The sequence below is a fragment of the Gobio gobio genome, assembly GCF_949357685.1.
Source record: "Gobio gobio genome assembly, chromosome: 6".
Taxonomy (NCBI): Eukaryota; Metazoa; Chordata; class Actinopteri; order Cypriniformes; family Gobionidae; genus Gobio; species Gobio gobio.
This window is the reverse complement of record NC_137102.1, coordinates 7,484,469-7,504,511: the sequence shown is the minus strand read 5'-3', so window position 1 is coordinate 7,504,511 and position 20,043 is coordinate 7,484,469. Positions and strand designations below refer to the sequence as shown.

The 20,043-nt window shown below is 37.3% G+C and overlaps 1 protein-coding gene across 1 annotated transcript; it reads left to right on the top strand.

Moving 5' to 3' along the window:
* Positions 1-140: 140 nt before the first annotated feature.
* Positions 141-19,294, top strand: stam (signal transducing adaptor molecule (SH3 domain and ITAM motif) 1). The gene is made up of 14 exons (XM_079819634.1): positions 141-528; positions 4,783-4,867; positions 4,959-5,034; positions 5,162-5,257; positions 5,344-5,490; positions 9,446-9,536; positions 9,641-9,839; positions 10,300-10,394; positions 12,054-12,142; positions 13,453-13,540; positions 13,642-13,696; positions 13,851-14,004; positions 14,081-14,214; positions 17,664-19,294. Exons 1-14 carry the CDS (start codon positions 489-491, stop codon positions 17,869-17,871), a joined length of 1,557 nt encoding a protein of 518 aa, XP_079675760.1. The 5' UTR covers positions 141-488; the 3' UTR covers positions 17,872-19,294.
* The last annotated feature ends 749 nt before the right edge of the window (positions 19,295-20,043 follow it).

The following is a 20,043-nucleotide window of genomic DNA, read 5'->3' as shown; positions in this document are numbered from 1 at the left end:
TAATCACAAAAGTCACAAATGATGTTCAAGTGTCCAAATACAAACAAAAAATGTTTATCTCGTGACTGCTGAGTCAGAGAGAGTCTACCATGTGATTAAGTCATATGATTTATCCGCTGTATTTTCCATAACAGCTCATTAGTCATTAACAAATTCCAGTGTCGAATTACTCGAATAACACACATATCGCAGAGTTGCCTACATCTAATCCCGCTCCGTGTTTATTTGGATATGCCCAGCTGTTTGTCTGTGTGTTTGATTTTAACCACAGACTGTGTGATATGTGCACACACTCCAGCGAGACCTCTATTACCCAGAATGCACTGCTGCAGGTCTGCGAGTAAGTGACTGAGGAGTGGATCCCATCAGCAACACTGACTGTAGTTTCTATTTTATTATGTTTATTAATTCACTTTTAACCAAGTGCTGACAGGGAGACGAACAAGAAGAGGATCGAGCTTTGATTTCGTCGTGTGTATATCTCGGCCATGCCTCTCTTCACGTCAAATCCCTTTGATCAAGATGTTGGTAAGTTTGTCATGCAGTTAGCAGGCGAGCTAACGGGACATCATCCCTGTCTATTGTTGTTCATGGCAACCCACCGGCTTTCTATATGTTTTCGAATTCACTTTAAATATGTGTGGGGTTTTCGCGACGGTATTCCGGTGATTAAATAATTCCCACCAACGGTTTTACCTTGACACTATGAACCTGGGCATTTATGACAACACTATCACAGCTAGTGAGAATGTTATTAGCCTGATGCTAGTCAAGTTTGTAGCTGGTGCAGCTATGATTTTTAGCGAGCATAATCTAATTCCCTCTGTTTGTATGGCACTGACAGTGCACTATTGAGTAAAAACAGGTGCTTTGCAGTTCACTGCAGATGATTTGAGCCATCTCACGCTTAATGGTTTAATTCAGCCCCGACCTGAAGCGTTCACGAGCTAACGGTTCATACGGTGACTCTGCAAATGTCCCCAACATCTGCTCCTCTTATATTATTAGCCGTGCATGACTGCATCCTTTAAAATAGGATATTATTAAGATTTCAGTGTTGTATTGTTTATTTTATCACTGTAGTGTGAGCCTGTTGATAATAGTTTTGCTTGGACCACTGTTAAAAGACCTCAGTTAGCATATGTTGATATAATATAAATGCATTCACTCATATTTAGTATTTAGTTCATGCACTTGTAGGCTAGTTAATACATCCACATATGAGTTGATCAGACATTGCTGATGAAATCATGGGGATGTGGGAAATGTCAGATTTTGGCAGTGTCTGGTGCTGCAGATGTTATTGGCTGTCTATATTCTTTATTGAATTAATCTCCAGGTTATTTTGAATGTTTTGCAGTGGTATATCTGCACCAAATCTTAGATACTGACGTGGCAGGTGTGTTTTTGTTTTGGTTAACCTCTGTCCTCTGTTTGACAGCTTTGCTAGATTGATAAACAGAATCTTACAACAAATGTAGGTCACTGGTTAACCTTCTGTAACAGGGTTATTGCTTTCTGTAAGTGTCATAAGTTAACCGTTTTTTTATTAAGGCGAATATATATCAAATCCAAAAGTTGCTGTAAATAATGATTTAGCGCTGCTAAATAAATATCATAACTAGGGCTGTCAAAAGATTAATCGCATCCAAAATAAAAGTTTGTGTTTACATAATATATGTGTGTGTACTGTTAATTATTATTTATATATAAATACACACACATTCATGTGTATATATTTAAGAAATATTTGCATGTATATACTGTATATACATTTATATAATCTATAATATATATAAATATTTCATATATAAAAATATTTTTTTCTTAAATATATACATGCTTGTGTGTGTGTATTTATATATAAATAATAATTAACAGAGTACACACACATATATTATGTAAACACAAACCTTTATTTTGGATGCGATTAATCACGATTAATCTTTTGACAGCCCTAATCATAACAATTAACATTGAATGAATACATAAACCTGGAGGTTTTTGAAAGCCGCATTTTTCTTAAATGTCATATAAACACACAGATATCTTATATTAACTACCATTGAAAAGTGCTTTTTTCGAGAGAAAAAAAAAAATATTCAGCAAGGATTTATTACGATTTTTTATAATGTTAAAAAGATTTCTGTTTTAAATAAATGCTGTTCTTTTGAACTTTCTGTTCATCAAAGAATCCTGAATTTTTTTTTTACAAAATAAGCAGCACAAATGATTTCAACATTGATGATAATAAGAAATGTTTCTTGAAGCACCAGATCAGCATATTAGAATAAGCATAAGAGACTTTCAAAAACTTTTTTTAAAAAGTCTTACAGACCCCAAATTTTCCAAAGTTAGTGTATACTTCAGTTTTTGTTATAAAGCAGCTCTCCAGTGTTTTTGCGCTTTTACTCACGGACATCTGACCTCGACGGACAGAACAGAAGAAATTAACTGGATATTTCCATGTCAAAGAAGGCGAAGCCTCAGAGTAATCATTAACTACATGTATTCTTATTTTGCTTATTTCTGTGCCTTAATTTAATTATTTTATTGATTTAATAATACATTGTTAGCTAATCTGTGTGCTTTGTGCATTTTCTGAAATGCCTAACGTGGACAAATAACTTCTACACATCTACATCACAAAATACTAAATTGTAATGTAGATGTAATTTTGTAATGTAATTTTCTGTGAAGCTGCTTTGAAACGATATGTATTGTGAAAAGCGCTATACAAATAAATATGAATTGAATTGAATTAATATGTGATCGCCACACACCAATGGTAGTTCGAAGGTGTTTACCAGCCAGAGTGAACTTTTCCAGAAAGTTGTTGGAAACAAACACGAAACTAACTTAGTTTTGGCTTGATATTGTTCGAATGGATGTCATACCAGTTCATTCTTCGATTTCACTTCAACACATGGGGCCTTTCACATTTATTCATTATGAATATTAAGACTGGGTAAAAAAATAAAAAAAATTCGATTTTAATCGATTCTCATTTTTACGAAACAATATCGATTCTTAAATCCCAAGAATCAACTGTTTTCGGTTGACGAATGAAAGAAACATTGTAGTGCACCTCCCATCCAATAAATCGCAATAATCTTTGTGCTTTGTTACTATTGATATGAAACAAAGTCTCCGATTTCAAATTACATCCATTTTATTACGAAATTCAAAAACATAAACACTGTTTTGGCACTGAGGTGCTCAAGAGAAGCGGCACATGAGCGGATCTTTTCTTCCGCCTTAATAATACCAGTTACAGTGCGAAATAAACATGAATGAGCATCTGAAAGTGTGTTAAAAGATAGAGTACAACTTACCGAAATCCGTATCATGTCACACTCAATCAGTGTTTCAACCATGGAAAGACGTCAGTAACAGCTTATAAACCAGTGTTTCCCAACCTTTTTCGGTCATGGCACCCTTTGAAAATGTTCTCCATTTTGTGGCCCCCCCTCGCATACGTTACGCTAGGGGTGTAACGGTACAGATTGCTCACGGTTCGGTTTGTATCACGGTTTTAGGTTCACGGTTTCGGTACGGTTCAATATTTGCTATGTTCAGGGGAAAAAGGGACTACTGTCAAATAAAAATAAAGAAACTAATAAGAACAAATAATTTAAATACAAGCAGCAGCACAAATAATTACTATTGAGCAAAGATACTAATAAAATAAACTATGCTTTCAGGTTTTTCAGGTACGTCTAACAGTTTTCAGGTACAGAAATTGATCAAATGTAAAATAACATTGTATATTTGACTGTATAAATTAAAGATTAATCCTATTAAACTTACAAAAGCTATTCAATCAAGAGCAGTGAGTGATGTCCTTGTCTTTTGTTGTTCGACATTAAACAGACAGCAGTAAAGGCTACTGCCCCTTTAAGACCTAAAGCACGGAATATGCGTCGTCTTTCTCGACTGTATAAAGTTTACTTAAGGCATATTCAGACTATGTCTGCTAGGATACTCATCAAGATGGACATGTTGACTTTTTTGTGAGTTTGTCCGTTCAAGATCAAGACTTGAAAGAGAACTCAATATTTGCGCTCTGTGAGACGTTTCTTGCTTTCGGATAAGGTCACAGAGACAGATTTTCTCACAGCGCGCGCGACTTCTCATTTGCGTCTTCTGGCACTACACCCGGGTGATGACGGCGAAAATGACAGGTCTTAATCGAACCACATAGGGCAGCACTCAACAAATGAACAAATGCATTGAACAAAGTTTACAAAGAGAGAATTATTTGAAAAATTTGGACACAAAAATTATATATTTGAAGAACTTTTACACGGCACCCCTGCTCTCGTCACACGGCACCCCGGTTGGGAAACACTGTCATAAACAATGTCATGTAACGTCACATTTACCTCAAAAAAACCATATCCAGTGTCCATAAACTCATTAGTCAAGCTAGAAAAAATTACTCTAGAGAGGAGCATTTTGCTAAATAAATGCACCATATCACATAGGCTATTCATTATAATTTGTAATGTTCTTCAATATTTAATGCATAACTCCTATAGTTATATACAGTATTAGTTAAGAGATTTATTTTCCTTGAGAAAATTTGCCATTATTGTTACTGATATATATCTACAATAATCGATATTGAATCGAATCGCAAGCTTGTGAATCGAATCGAATTGTGAAATTTGTGTCAATACCAGCCCTAATGAATATGTATATAAATGTTGTTGAATCTGTGAAATGACAGGAAACGTTTGTCATTATGAGGGATAAACATCTGAGTAACTTGTTTTGCAGAGAAAGCGACAAGTGAGATGAACACAGCTGAGGACTGGGGCCTCATTCTGGACATTTGTGACAAGATCGGACAGTCTCGCACTGGGTTAGTGAACAAGCATTCAGAAGGATTTTGAGAGTGTCTTTTAGACTAATGGGTGTTTAACAGGTTAAATGGTATTACTTGTCTTCTGAAGGCCTAAAGAATGCCTGCGATCTATAATGAGGAGAGTGAATCACAAGGATCCCCATGTTGCCATGCAAGCGTTGACGGTAAGACAAACGATTCTTAATGCTTTCTAGTGGGTGAGCAGGAAGTTATGGGTCCATCTCAAGTATGCCAACATCAGAGGCCATTAATGAGCTGTTAAGAATGAAATAAGTGTTTTCTCTTCCGTAGCTACTTGGTGCGTGTGTGTCAAACTGTGGAAAAATATTCCATTTAGAGGTCTGCTCCAGGGAATTTGCTAGTGAAGTTAGCAACGTGCTAAATAAGGTACGTACTTTTGTTTGTAGAAATACTGTATGCTTCATTGCTTTGTCCATTAGTACGAGACTGATGCTTAGGCCTTTCTTCTCAAGGGCCACCCAAAAGTGTGTGAGAAGCTGAAGGCTCTCATGGTGGAATGGGCTGAGGATTTCCGTAATGACCCCCAGCTCAGCCTCATATCGGCCATGATCAAGAACCTCAGAGAACAGGGCGTCATCTTCCCTGCGGTGGGCTCTCAGGTGAGTAGATCCGTCAGTTCACTGGATTCTGTGAAATGCTGTAGTTACTTGTTATATGTAGGGATGGAACGATTACCGGTTTCCTGATAAACCACGATAAAATGTACTGACGGTTAGTAGGCTTGCTACGATAGTCGGTGTTACCGGTGTTCAGACTCAACACCGCTTACATCACTTGCCCACCGTGGCACCGCCCCATCGCCGTTTTTTTTTTTTTTTATCCTAATAAAATAATTTAGTTCAGTTAGAGAACAGACAATACAAATTAAAACTGAACGTGTCTGCTTAATAAAGCATGGCCCGACCGTGAGTCTCGGCAGGAGTCATTCATCAGATTTCATTCATCATAGAGTGAGGAGCTGACTGAGATGATCGCGGAAGATTTGGTTTCAAAGCGAAACGTAAAAGCGCCTATTTAAGGGAGTTTGTCATTTGTTTTGTTGTTGTGTTTTTCATATAAAATAATAGGCTAATGAACCCACAATTCAAGCAACCCGCCTCCGAATTGGCGCTAATTCAAAACCGAAAGTAAATTGTGCACGGCCGCACAGAGCGCGCATTGTTTCCTTTGAGTCCGACACTCTGAGATGACGCAATTTTTGCCGCGCGCACCCTCGCGCTCGTTCGTTCAGACCATGGTGCGGATGCGTCCAGTATAAACAAGGGTTCACGGACGAATTGTCATTCATTCATGGCGTGCGTCTCACACATAGACAGATCAATGCCTGATCAGTGCCCTGACTACTAGGGAACTGTTGAGACGCACCCATGGCCTCACAGAACGCGCATTTACGGACGAACTTCATTCATGGCCTCAAAGAGCGTGCATTTACGGATGAACTTCATTCATGGTCTATAGTAGGTCTTCATTCATGGTCTCTGCGGTATAAAGTAGTACCGTGAAGATTAGGCAAATTAGTCCGGTGATGTAGGACTGCGCGCGACTGCTCCTCCCAGTCAGTAATCATTCACTGTCTGCAACAATAACAAGTATGGAGGAGATTCAAGCAGCGCTGCTTTTGCTAGTTATGTATTGGTTTACTAAAGAGGTCATTAACAAAACGGTGGAAAAGAGACGAGCACTGATACTAAAGCGTATTCTGAAAGCTCGTAAAGCTAGATTTAAAATAAGACAACGTATGTTATTATCAGCTTTTACGGACATTGACCGTGCGATTGCTGAGACAACGCGCGCCATTGGACAGAAAGAGCAAGACTGATATTTACTGAACGCAGAACGAACCTCGCAAGACTTTTAAAAATGCCGGTTGAAATAAAATGCTGCGTGAGCTCAACCAATCAGCACATTCAGCGCCCAAGTTCCTGAACTTTGAAAAAGTACTACCTCGTGAGCAGGGCCGTTTGGACGGGGGAAATATTTACCCGGAACTTCATTTAGACCCTGCGGTCGAAACACACCGAATACCACCCCTAAGTTCCTGCGGTGGAAACGCGGCTTAAAAGGACCAAATCTGAGGTGTGGTCATATTTTGGCTTTTACAAAAGTCCTGAGGGGAACTTAATCGAGGATGGTCACCCTGTCTGCAGCAGAACATGCTAAAATAAAGTCGCTGCTATCCGCTTATTAAGTCGTGACGTATGGAACGCTTTTTCTGGGTCCAAGCCTCAACTCGTTTCACTTGAGAATGCCATCGATGAGTGCTCGTTTGAGTGCTATTTATTCATATTAAACATTAGGGCTGTGCTCAGAATACCGTTACAACGATATATCGTCACAAACTCCTGACGATGCGCGTATCGATCCAGCAGCTGCCGTATCGATACTGTGTGCTTTTGAATGTAATCAACGTGACGTGAGCAGCAGCGCCTCACATCTATTAAATAGCAATACTCTTTGTGCTTTGTTGCTATTGATATAAAACAAAACAAAGTCTCGGATTTCAAATTACGTCCATTTTATTACGAAATTCAAAAACATGAATACCGTTTTGGCGCATGACAATCGTCCAGACAAGATGATCACAAGAAGTTATAGTAATTATTATAGTAGTATTCAGTGTTTTGCAAGTTACTTCCAAACTGTAATACATTATGGATTACTTATTACTGTTATTTAAAAGTAATTCTTTACCTTACAATATGACTGTCTCAGAATTGTAATGCGTTACTTTACTTCTGTATTACTTTTGAGTTACTTTCACCAAAATAACTACAGAAGTAGAACTTAACATTCTAAAATGACAAAATGTAGGCTACTACAGAGCATTTTACATCCAGTAGAAGGCGATATGATGTAGCATAATGACTGTGGGCTATCCAGGCTCAAGACAATGCAAGAAAGGATGACAGTAGAGCTGCAACTAATGATAATTTTTTTTCTATTAGTCGACTAATCTAACGATTATTTTTTCAGATTAATCTGATGATTCTTTTTACTGATTATTGTATTTCAGAGAGGCTAGTGAATTTGTATATTATTTTAACATGAAATCAATGAGTGATGACAATATTAATTGTATTTCAGGAAGGGTAGTGTACTTAGTATGCCATTTTATATATACCGTGAAACCGGTATCATTTAGAAAAATACTGTGATATACATTTTTGGTCATACCGCTCAGCACTAGAATCTAGCTTAAAAAAGTGTTTCGAGCTGCCGGATTTATTTGTTGTTTGTTGATCAAATATAAAACTTTTTTGGAATGTTTTCCATTTGTGCATCTGTTCTTTGAACACTTTCATCTCATTTGAACAAAACCGTGAGAATATTGGTAACCTTGATAATTTGGGTTATAATCGTGATATAAAACTTTCATACGGTTCCATCCCTACAAGTATGTAGGGAATTGAACGTGTCAGGAGTGCAGTTTCAGTTTAAAGGCCAAATTTGAATCTTCAGCACAAAAAAAAAATTAAAGGACTTAAAGGAAATACCGGTCAAAGGTTTGGGGTCAGTAATTCGTGTTTTATTTTTGTATATATTTTTTAGAAAATAATACCTTTTTTCAGCAAAGATGCATTACATGATCAAATACAACAGAAAATACTTTTATCTCAATCATCTATCTCAAATAAATGCTGCTCTTTTGAACTTTCTGTTCATCAAAGAATCCTGGGGGGGAAAGTATCAGTTTCCACAAAAATATTAAGCAGCTCGACTGTTTGCAACATCGACAATAATAAAAAATGTTTCTTGAGCACCAAATCAGCATATTAGAATGATTTCATCCTGCTGGAAAAAAAAGTCGGTGCTTTCACTACTTACTTTTTAATCTGTCCTTGTTTTAGCTTGTACTATTCTGAGCAATGTCTGGAACTTTGTATTAGTAGCACTTCTGTTAGTGTTTATTGCCTGTGTTTAATGAATAAATGTACATTTCTGAAGGATCATGTGATACTCTGAAGAGTGGAGTACTGGCCGCCAAATTAAATCTGCTTTGTCATCACAGGAATAAATGAGACTAAAATATATTCAAATAGAAAACAAAAATTTTGAATTGTAATATTTCACAATATTACTGTTGTAACTGTATTTTTTCTTTCTTTTTTATTTTTACTGTAAATGCAGTCTTGGTGAGTATATTAGACTTCTTTAATAATATTTAAAAAAAACTCACGACCCCAAACTCTTGATCGGTAGTGTATATGTAAAAAAAAAAAAAAAAATGTAAACATGTCTTTTACTATAATTGTTATTTTGTTGTTGATATTATTTCTTTCTTTCTTTTTTTTTGTGGAAAAACAAGTATTTTTTCCATTACGATGGGCTGCTCAAGCAAACAGTGTTTTATGCAATTTTCTTTTTTCTTTTTTGGGAGGCTGAACAATTAAGTCACAGTTCAAATGGAATAATAAAAAAAAGAACAAAAACTTGAATATTTATAACCTTGTATTCAGTCATGACAGACTTTGTGTGAATGAGTTTAGTTTTAAAAGGAGAAAATATGTGTATGATAATGTTTAAGTAATGAGAAGTTTAACTTTATTTGTTCAGGCAGCAGAACAAGCTAAAGCCAGCCCTGCATTGGTAGCTAAAGACCCTGCAACATCAACAAACAAGAAGGAAGAAGAAGACCTCGCTAAAGGTGGGCACAAATCTGTAATGCTGAGGTCTGCAATGAATGCCCTTGAAGAAAGAGAGGTAAACTCTCTGTGTGTGTGTGTGTGTGTGTGTCTCTCTCTTTCTCAGCGATCGAACTGTCTCTGAAGGACCAGCGGCATCAGCAGCCTCAGGTCTCTCTGTCTGGCCTCTACCCGAGCACCAGCAGCCTCCTCACCTCTCACAAGACTGACGGCAGAAAGGTCAGGGCCATCTATGACTTTGAGGCAGCCGAGGACAATGAGCTCACCTTTAAATCAGGCGAGATCATCACCATCCTGGACGACAGGTGAGGTGGTCCTGTTCATTGATGGTCACGATGAATGGTTCCCTTTAGCCCTATTCGGATGGGACTGGTTTTCATGGAGAACGTTAGAGATATTTGCGTTTCACAGGCGTCCTTGTGTCCTGTATGAATATGCCGTGTGAGTTTTTCTCACACAACCTCAGTAAAAATTCCAGGAGAGCAAATGACCTATTGTTTTTCAGCAAACTCAGCGGCCTTCTGAGAAATCTAATCCTGCCCCAATCCAAATGTCTGTGATTGTTGATATTGTACTATACTAAAGCTTCTCCTCATGTGTGTTTTGACCTATCTGGGCTACAGTTCACACACCAATCCTTTGGCATGCTTTGTTCATGTTGCGCTCCGTAGAGAGAGAATAATTCTAGCTAGAACAGCCAAAGAGTTTTTTTATTTTCTTTTAAACTTAATGGGAGGTGGCTCAAGCATCTCTTCTCTATCACAGTGACCCTAACTGGTGGAAGGGTGAGACGTACCAGGGTGTTGGGCTTTTTCCATCAAACTTTGTGACAGCGGACCTGACAGCAGAGCCTGAGATGAGTGAGTAAAGTGGTCACATCTACCTTTTTGCAGCCCTTCAATGTCTCGTCCTCTCATATGTTCCAATAGTTTCTCTTTTTACACTCTCATTCAAGTTTTTTTGAAACCAAAAAAAAAACACGCCCACACGGACACACCCCCAGCATTTGAGAGCAGAGCATGCTGATTATGTTTTCAAGCTTTAGCTATATCTTACCAATTATTTTGAAGCCCTTAATATAAAGCATGTGACATGTTTAGGACAAATTGTATCATGCAATTTCCCTGCATCAGCTCACTCTGCGTAAAATATTTGTTGTTGGACAATAAATGTGCCATATGTGGAAGTATATTTTTATAAAAGTGACCTTTATAGTGGGGTAATCAAATATAGGCTAATATGCTTTTGTTTTTGTTTTTATTTTCATTTTTAGTTTGGTGAATTTAAAAACAAAATTATTAATTAATAATTATAGATTAAATAATAATCAAATTATTATTAAAATAAATACATATTCTTTTTATCCAAATAGAAAAATGTAGAAAATACCGGGATATATACTATCGCCATTCAAAAAATACAGAGATATGATTTTTTGGGCCATATCGCCCAGCCCTACTAGGAACTATTCTCTCATTCCTGTGTAATAATCAATCTACCTTGTCTACCATGAGTACAGCGGCGCAATGATATTACACAGCGCCTGAAAATAAGCTAACTTCGGTCAACATAACCAACGTGACAACCTGCTCGCACAGAGAGCGCTGGGGACTATTTTCAGGCGCTGTGTAATATTGCGCCGCTGCACTCATGGTACGGCACAAAGTTCCTTGATTATTACGCAGGAATGAGAGTTTAGTTCCTAGCCATATCGGCCTAGAAAAATCACAACTTTTCATTTTCCGTCGGTCTTAGTACGCAATGTAACTACAGAAGAGTCAAGTTTTAATTAGGAAAAATATCTAAACTTTTTGGTAATTTTTGAGCGAGATGCTAACGGTCTAATCAGATTCAATGATCTATGCTAAGCTATGCTAAAAGTTCTACCGCCAGACCCAGAGATCGGCTGAATGGATTAGAAAACGGTAAAACTCAACTATTTAACTCAAGGGGAGTCGGAAAATAAGCCTATTTTCAAATTAAGTGCCGTGTTCCTTTAACAAACGCCTTATTATAAAGTGTTACTTTTTTTCATCAAGGATGCATTAAATTGATCTAAAGACATTTATAATGTTACAACATATTTCTATTTCAAATAAATGCTGTTCTTTCTATTAACATGTTTCTAGGTTTCCACAACAATATTAAGCAGCACAACTGTTTTAAGTATAGATCAAATAAATGTTTCTTGAGCACCAAATCGGCATATTAGAATGATTTTTGAAGGAGCATGTGTCCTCCCGTATAATTTAAGAGTGCACAAAAGAGCATCTGACCGTCTGTATAAAGAATTTCACATGATCAATGTCACAAAATCCTTATTTTGAGCACCTAGAAACAGTGCAGAATCTTTTTGTTCATTTAAAAAAAAATTATTTCCAAATTTTGAATCCCATATTTTCAATGCGGTCTCAGACTTTTGGACCCCAGTGTACATTGTCACAATAATATTCTCTTGGCTGTTGGTTCTCTGCTTATTACATGACATTATTTCATCTTTAATGTTTCTCCGTCCTTAGTGAAAACGGAGAAGAAGACTGTGCAGTTCAGTGAAGACGTCCAGGTAGAGACGATTGAACCGGAGCCAGAGCCTGTCTACATTGATGAGGTGAGGCTGCATATATCGCACAGTATTCAGCAGTGTGTTGCTTTTGTTTCATTTGCTTCATACACACCCCTCACAACCATAGACGGACATGAAATTGCAAAGTGAAATGAATGATCCACTATTCACTATTTCCCCCCCAAAGATATCAGATGCTCTCGTTGGAGAATTGTGTTAAAGGGGTGATGAATTGAGAAATCAACTTTCCCTTGAGCCTTTGATATATAAAAGTTCATCGTGACATAAGAATATCCTGTAAGTTTCAGAGCTGAAAACTTCCTTGTTAGTCAAAGAAAAGCTTTTATAGACACCAGGCCCAGAAATTGAGAGATCTCAGAATATGTCCACCACTGACGTCATAGAATGCAGAAGCACCGCCTCAAGCCCCGCCCAACGACCCGTGGATCTAAACAGTGGCGGTTCCAGCTCACGTGCGTAAGACATTGCGCATTTGTTCGCTTCATTTCACCGCGGAATCGATTGTAAACAAAGACACAGGTCGAGACTGGATTTGCAGTCATATTGAGATTAAAACACAATGCTGTGCCTTCTGGATCCGACAGGAACGGTGCAACACACTTATGTGAGTAAAACATGTTTTTATATGTGTTAGTATTGCATTGTTACAGATCGTTTGATATCTATTGATTACATGCCTTAGCACGCTGTCACAGGCTGGAGAAGCTGTTATTGGTTCATTCATGATCAGACTCAGACTTGTAACGCCAGCTCGCAAATCCCAATGTCCCTGGGCTATGTGTTTTTCAGACCGGCTATCACTGGCCTGCCGATGGGCTATAGTGAAATAACATTCCTTTCTTGAGCGCGTGTGTTTGTTTGTACGGTTCGCGGTTACATTCACTGATAATCGGGCCGACCAAGTAATACAGAAATAACATTCCAGTCAATCGCGGGTGGATGAGAGATGAATCATTGTGTTAGATAAAGATATTTTTCGAGACCTGTGAGCGTTTCTCCAGATGCTTTCAAAACAATTTCCACATGTACTGAGGGGAGCTGAAGCTCATTAAATATGCAAATCTTATCCAATCCTAGCCGTGGGCGTTTACTTCCAAGTCTTCAGTACGGGACGCCCATCAAAACCGAGTGTTTTTCAGAGAGCCTCAAAACCAAGGCAGAAAATAGCCTATTACGTATTCATTATGATATTTTTAAATGTAAAAGCCACGCAAACGTCATAAGTTCACCTCAGACAACAGTATACATTTTTTTTAAAAAGCCAGTTCATGACACCTCTAAGGCTCTCATAGAAGTGTCAAGCATGGTTTTAATGCATCTTGAATGTTCTGCAGGAGAAAATGGACCAGCTGCTTCAGATGATCCAGAGTGCGGACCCAACAGACGACCAGTCAGACACCAGTGAACTCCTGCAGTTGGAGGGTGAGTCCAACACCATATCCGTGTGCTCCGACACACTACGCTGGTTCTGTGTTGTAGAGATCGATTCTTTGATTCATAGTTGTTCCTCCTCCCACAATCAGCTGCTTGCAACCAGATGGGACCTCTCATTGATCAGAAGTTGGAGGACATTGACAGGTATTCCTATCTAAAAGCTCATTAATATTAAAAAAATGTGTCTAGCAAAGCCTGTAAACAAAGCTATTTGTAGTGAATGAAATCCAATTTAACAAATGCACACGTCATTCCCCATAGATCTCACATGTAATAAATCTGTCACGCTTGTTTTCAGAAAACACTCCGAGCTGTCCGACCTGAACGTGAAGGTCATGGAATCACTGTCTCTCTATGCTAAGCTAATGAATGAAGACCCAGTATACAATATGTATGCTAAACTACAGAGCCAGCAATACTACATGCAGCAGACCCCAAACGCTTCACAACAGGTGAGAGTCTGTCAAATGGTGAAAATGTGTATTATAAGTTTGCTAGATATGTTCTGATGGCTATTTGTGGTTTCAGGTGTACCCTGGCCAGTCCACTGGAGGGCAGTATGCAATGGGTAGCGCAGGAGTACCGGGATACAACGTTCCAACAGAGCAGCTCTCTGCAATGAACCAAACAGGACCATCAATGGCCGGGCAGCCGGTTCACAGGTGATCACACTTTATTATATCTCACAAATAAAAGAATTTCAAAATATTTTGAAATGATTAGTATTTAAAAGAAATAAAAACATAAAAGGCATCAACAATGCATTGATACAAATATAATATTAGTATTATTATTGTAGTTATTAAATTTACAATAATAAAAATAAAAGGCTGTATCAATGTGTTTATATTTTTCATTTATGTATTGTTGTCGTTGTTACAGTAATAAGCTGTATCAATACATTTATACAATTATTTTATTTCTTATTATTATCGTGGTTGTTAAATTTACAAAAAAGAAATGTAAAGAAGTATCCATTCATTGAAATCATTATTTTTATAAAACACAAATAAAAACAAAAGGCTATATCAATTCATTTTGTTTTAATTATTATTAAATAAACAAAAAATAAAATGCTGTATCAATGCATTGTTAATGATATTATATTTTAGGGTTACAACAACGAATCGATAAAATTCGGTAATTAAAAGAGTTGGCAACGAATTTCATTATCGATTCGTTGTGTCGCGCGACTATTATGCCCCTCAATAAGACGCGGAGATGTTTGAGTATAAAAAAAAGCACTGTTGAGCGCAAAGCAGAGTGGAAGCGGGCGAGCCGAGCTGTACCTGTCGTACCACGCAGCGGAAAAGCAAACCGAGCCGAGCATTAATAAATCGAGGATAGCACCACGGTGGTGATTCAGCACCTAAAACGAAAACATCTTGGAGTCCTTGATGAGGAGGAAGTTCAACAGCAGGGGAACGTTAAGTCACTACAAAATCCCACTTTTGTTCTGTTTGGAAGTGAGGAGCGTGACGTCCTCCAGTAGCTCTTCTGGAGCTTGTTTACTCGTTATCCAGCTTGACAAGCATGACAAGTTAGCGTTAGCTTGTTAATAACAGTAGTAAAGCAGGGGTGGTATAGTTTGCAAGACTTAAAGGGTTAGTTCACCCAAAAATGAAAATTCTGTCATTAATTACTCACCCTTATGTCGTTCGAGACCCGTAAGACCTCCGTTCATATTCGGAACACAAATGAAGATATTTTTGTTGAAATCTGATGGCTGAGAAAGGCTTCAGATAGGCCTCCATTGGCATTCAGTACACTTATACTCCCAAGACCGATAAAAGGCACTTAAAATGTCGTTACAAAGTCCATCTCACCACAGTGACTCTACAATAATCTTACGATGCGACGACAATAGTTTTTGTGCGCAAAAAAAAATCAAAATAACACCTTTATCCAGCTTGTTATTGCCTTCCGCGTGTGCCTCCACGACGCATGCGCGAGAATATGACGTAGCGCCGGGGCTCGGGAATCCATGAAATGCACACTTAAGCCCCATTTTGAGCACTACGCCGAGACCTAAAGCACGATCAATGTAGAATCCAACAGCTGAGATACGCGCGTCTTCCTCTGATTGTAAACAAATCACTTCTGGGTCATCTGTCCGAACGCCGGATCTGCGTCATATTCTCGCGCATGCGTCGTGGAGGCACACACGGAAGGCAGTAACAAGTTGGAAAAAGGTGTTATTTTGATTTTTTTTGCGCACAAAAACTATTGTCGTCGCATCGTAAGATTATTGTAGAGTCACTGTGGTGAGATGGACTTTGTAACGATGTTTTAAGTGCCTTTTATCCGTCTTGGGAGTATAAGTGTACAGAATGCCAATGGAGGCCTATCAGAAGCCTTTCTCAGCCATCAGCTTTCAACAAAAATATCTTCATTTGTGTTCCGAATATGAACGGAGGTCTTACGGGTCTCGAACGACATGAGGGTGAGTAATTAATGACAGAATTTTCATTTTTGGGTGAACTAACCCTTTAAGACACGTTTTTATTCACTTGCCTTTTTTGGCCCATTCATTTTTAATTAATTTCGTTGACAAATAATTTGTCAATATTTTAATCAACATTTTTCACAGACAAAAACGAGACGAAAATCAAAACCAGCTTTGAATGACAAAAACTATGACTAATATCTATTGTCATTTTCGTTCAGCATTCGGTCTTAGAGTGACAGCAGTCCATTAACCTGCTTCCATTTGTGCTCTTAATATTAATCAAACAACAAAAGACAGAGAAAATCACCTCTTTAGTTTTAATAAGGATTCATTATATTTATTATACATTAATTATTTAATCCATATTTAATCTATAAGGAATGTTGTATGCAAGTTGTTATAAAGAATGCATATCATTCATTGAAAATAAGACATTGTGTTGTTCTTTAGGAGGAGTAGTTTTATTTAATTGTCACAGCGGTTAAATCTGTCTATATTGCATGTTTAAACTTTAATATCATTCATATTAATAGGTTAATACAGTAGATGTTTTCTCCAGGAGTATATAATGGGTTTGGAGATTTTAGAGAAATTCTTAATGCATTACAATTGAACTAAACCCATTCAATTTTGTTTGTGTGTGTGTGCGTCTGAGTGTAGAGTAGAGAACAAGTTCTAACATCCTGTTAAGTTTTCTGATTAGTATTTTTCTTTATAAAGAAAAAAAAAAAGATTTATAGATTTATTGTAGCAACATGTGCACTTTCTGAAGATTTTTTGCACTGTGAATTTGCACTGTCAGTTCTGTTTTTGAATAAAGGATTGGAAATTGATGTTTTTTATATATATATCCGATTAATCGATTAATCGAAAAAATAACCGTCAGATTAATCGATTATTAAAATAATCGTTAGTTGCAGCCCTATTATATTTTATATTGTTGTTTGTATTACGTTTACTATCATTAAAAATTAAAAGCTGTATAAATCCGTTTATTGTATGTGATATATTTACAATAATAAAAATTAAAAGGCTGTATCAATTAATTGATGTATCGATTATTTATTTATTTATATATATATATATATATAATAGATATTATTATTAACTTAATAAAAAGCTGCACCAATGCATTTATACAATTATTTTAGTTTTTATTTATTATTGTTGTTGAATTTACAAAAAAACCCAAAAAGCTATATAAATTAGGGCTGTCAAAAGATTAATCGCGATTAATCGCATCCAAAATAAAAGTTTGTGTTTACATAATATATGTGTGTACTCTTTTAATTATTATTTATATATAAATACACACACAAGCATGTATATATTTAAGAAAAAAATATTATTTTTATATATAAAACATTTATATTTATATATATTATAAAGTATATCAATGTATATACATGCAAATATTTCTTAAATATATACATGAATGTGTGTGTATTTATATATAAATAATAATTAACACAGTACACACACATATATTATGTAAACACAAACTTTTATTTTGGATGCGATTAATCGTGATTAATCTTTTGACAGCCCTAATATAAATTAATTTGTTTTAATTAGTATTAAATAAACAAAAACTAAAATGCATTGATGCTGATATTATTATTATATTTGTATAATTCTATAAGTATCTGATTTGTTTCTCAGTGACGCCCATATGTACATGGGCCAGCCTCCAGTCTACAGCCCCTCTCCTGGCAGCCTGGCCCCATCTGACGTCCAGTACTACCAGACCCAAGCCGGCGCACCAGCGGCCATGACCCACAACCCTGGCTACAGCGTGCCCTCCTCCCAAAACCACCCTGCTACCGCAGACAACCAACAGAACCCTTACCCCGAGAAAGCCCTCTTATAGGACCCCTAGAGACTCAACCTCTCTGGTTTCATACAGACACACACACTTACAGTCATAAACAAAGAACATTCAGCTCACACACAGATTTCTCCTAGATTGTCTTCTCCTCCTTTTCTTTAAGACGCACTACAAACAAACAAACAAACACTGATTCTGATCATGACAGGATGTGCCGATCGTTGACTACTAACCGGTGGTGTTCTCACAGAGCGGTTCTGACGGATACTTTTTTTGGTCTCTTTTATAAAAGCATTTTGTTGAAGGTAATGAGAAACACTAAGTTACAACATTGATTTGGTATTTTCATTATAGTAATAATTAACTGGATGTTTCTTACAGGAGAGCATGCTTGTGTTGTACATACATTTCCGTTCTAATGAAGGTCCCCAATAGTCCAGTGTTTGTCACAACAGGTCATGAAGGGGTGGTTGCATCATCATTTTAATTTCTCATCACTATGTGTGTGTGTGTGTGTGTGTGTGTGCGAGAGAAAGTGTTCAGGCCCACAGAAGTCATCTCGCATCTCTCCTCCAGAACCATATAGCGCGAAACACTGCCATTGTCTTGACAGTGTCCCATCGTCTTTAAGCTCCGTTTTCAGTGTTAAAAAGATCAAATGTTTTTTAGTGTTTTATTTATATTTTGATTGTCGTTTGCTGTTTTAATTGACAGTACATTAATAGAAGGATTTAATATTCTGCCTGTGTGCAGATGTGTATATACAAGAGCTCACCTCTGTCTTTAGAGCGTAACGTTCAAAGCAGCTGCTGCTTCTGTAGAAAGGACACATGGGAAGTTGAGGAGTAATGCTACTCCACATCATGCACTTTTAATTTACCTTTTTCATTACCCTCATTTCAAATGTGTCCACTTAAAAACGTGCATTTCCCAAGCTCTCGAAGAACCCGAATGACATTAAACCTGCACTCGAACCCTTCCCTGTTTCCATACCCGTTTCAAAACAGACGATAGAAATACTCGTGCGACTTGAATGTTGCAGACTTATCCCCTGGGAATGAATGATCATGTGTAAATGCACTGTAGCGCGCTGAACGATTGAACTAACTTTATAAAAGTCAGCAAGGGCTGAGACTGACACTAAAGAGAACAGACTCGGTTCATTTGATTCTCCTACTCTAAACTAAACTAAGGCGATGTAGCTACAGTGTTATCAGAGTAGTTATTGACGTTTCATAGAGAACATTCTGGGAAATTGGGACCACGGGCCAGTTCTAATGTAACACCTTAGCATTTGCACACGGAGATGATAATCCTTACGTCAACCTTATCCACAGGGAAAATGACTGTTTTTGGTGTATCAGTTCTATGTACCCAGTTGTTTGTATGTACTATTTTAATCATCTTAATTATTAGTATTCACAATAAAACTAGGCCAAATGTACAGCACCTGTTGTGTCTCATGTTTATGCCTCACTAGTGTGTTCTTTGCTCAGGCAGACGGGTGGTTTATTAGCTGCTTTTTGGTTAAGGAGCTAGTTTACGACAGTAAGACATTCTTTGCAATTAGTGTAGTATAAGTAGTTTCACACTAAAAAGTTAATAGGAAATTAACCCCTGGCTTAAGCCAGTGCCAGACTAAAGTGCAGGTTTGAGCTGTTTTAACTAAAAACTACTTTCACTGACGTATCTTAAAATATGTCAGTGCCATTGTTTTGTCTCAAGATGCACAGCAGTAATGTTTTTATTTTTCTACGGCATGCTTATAAAAGCTACTTAAATGTTCTAATTAAGATAAGGCTAAATCTAAACCCTGTCTGTGAAATCAGGGCAGTGGCTATTTGCACTGTGTAAATGGCAACTAGGTGAAAATAAAATTTTCTTAGTGATAGATGATATTTACACTAAGTGCAAATAGTTGTAGATCCTATTTACTAAATTAAAATAGTAGGGGTGTTACGGTAGGCTACACATATTCGGTACATAGTTTTAGCTTCGGTGCACGCGTGTACTGAACGGTTTCCTAATGTAGGCTTGTTTTAAGCACAGAACACACTTCAATCCGAGTTCCCACACTAACAAGTATTCAGTCCATTTTATCACGAAATTCAAACGATAAATGCCGTTTTTGACGCTCTTTAATGTGGCGTGACTGATCACAGTTCAAGCGGCCGCGCGCGCGTGAACGCAATCATCTGTGAGCGCGATCATCTC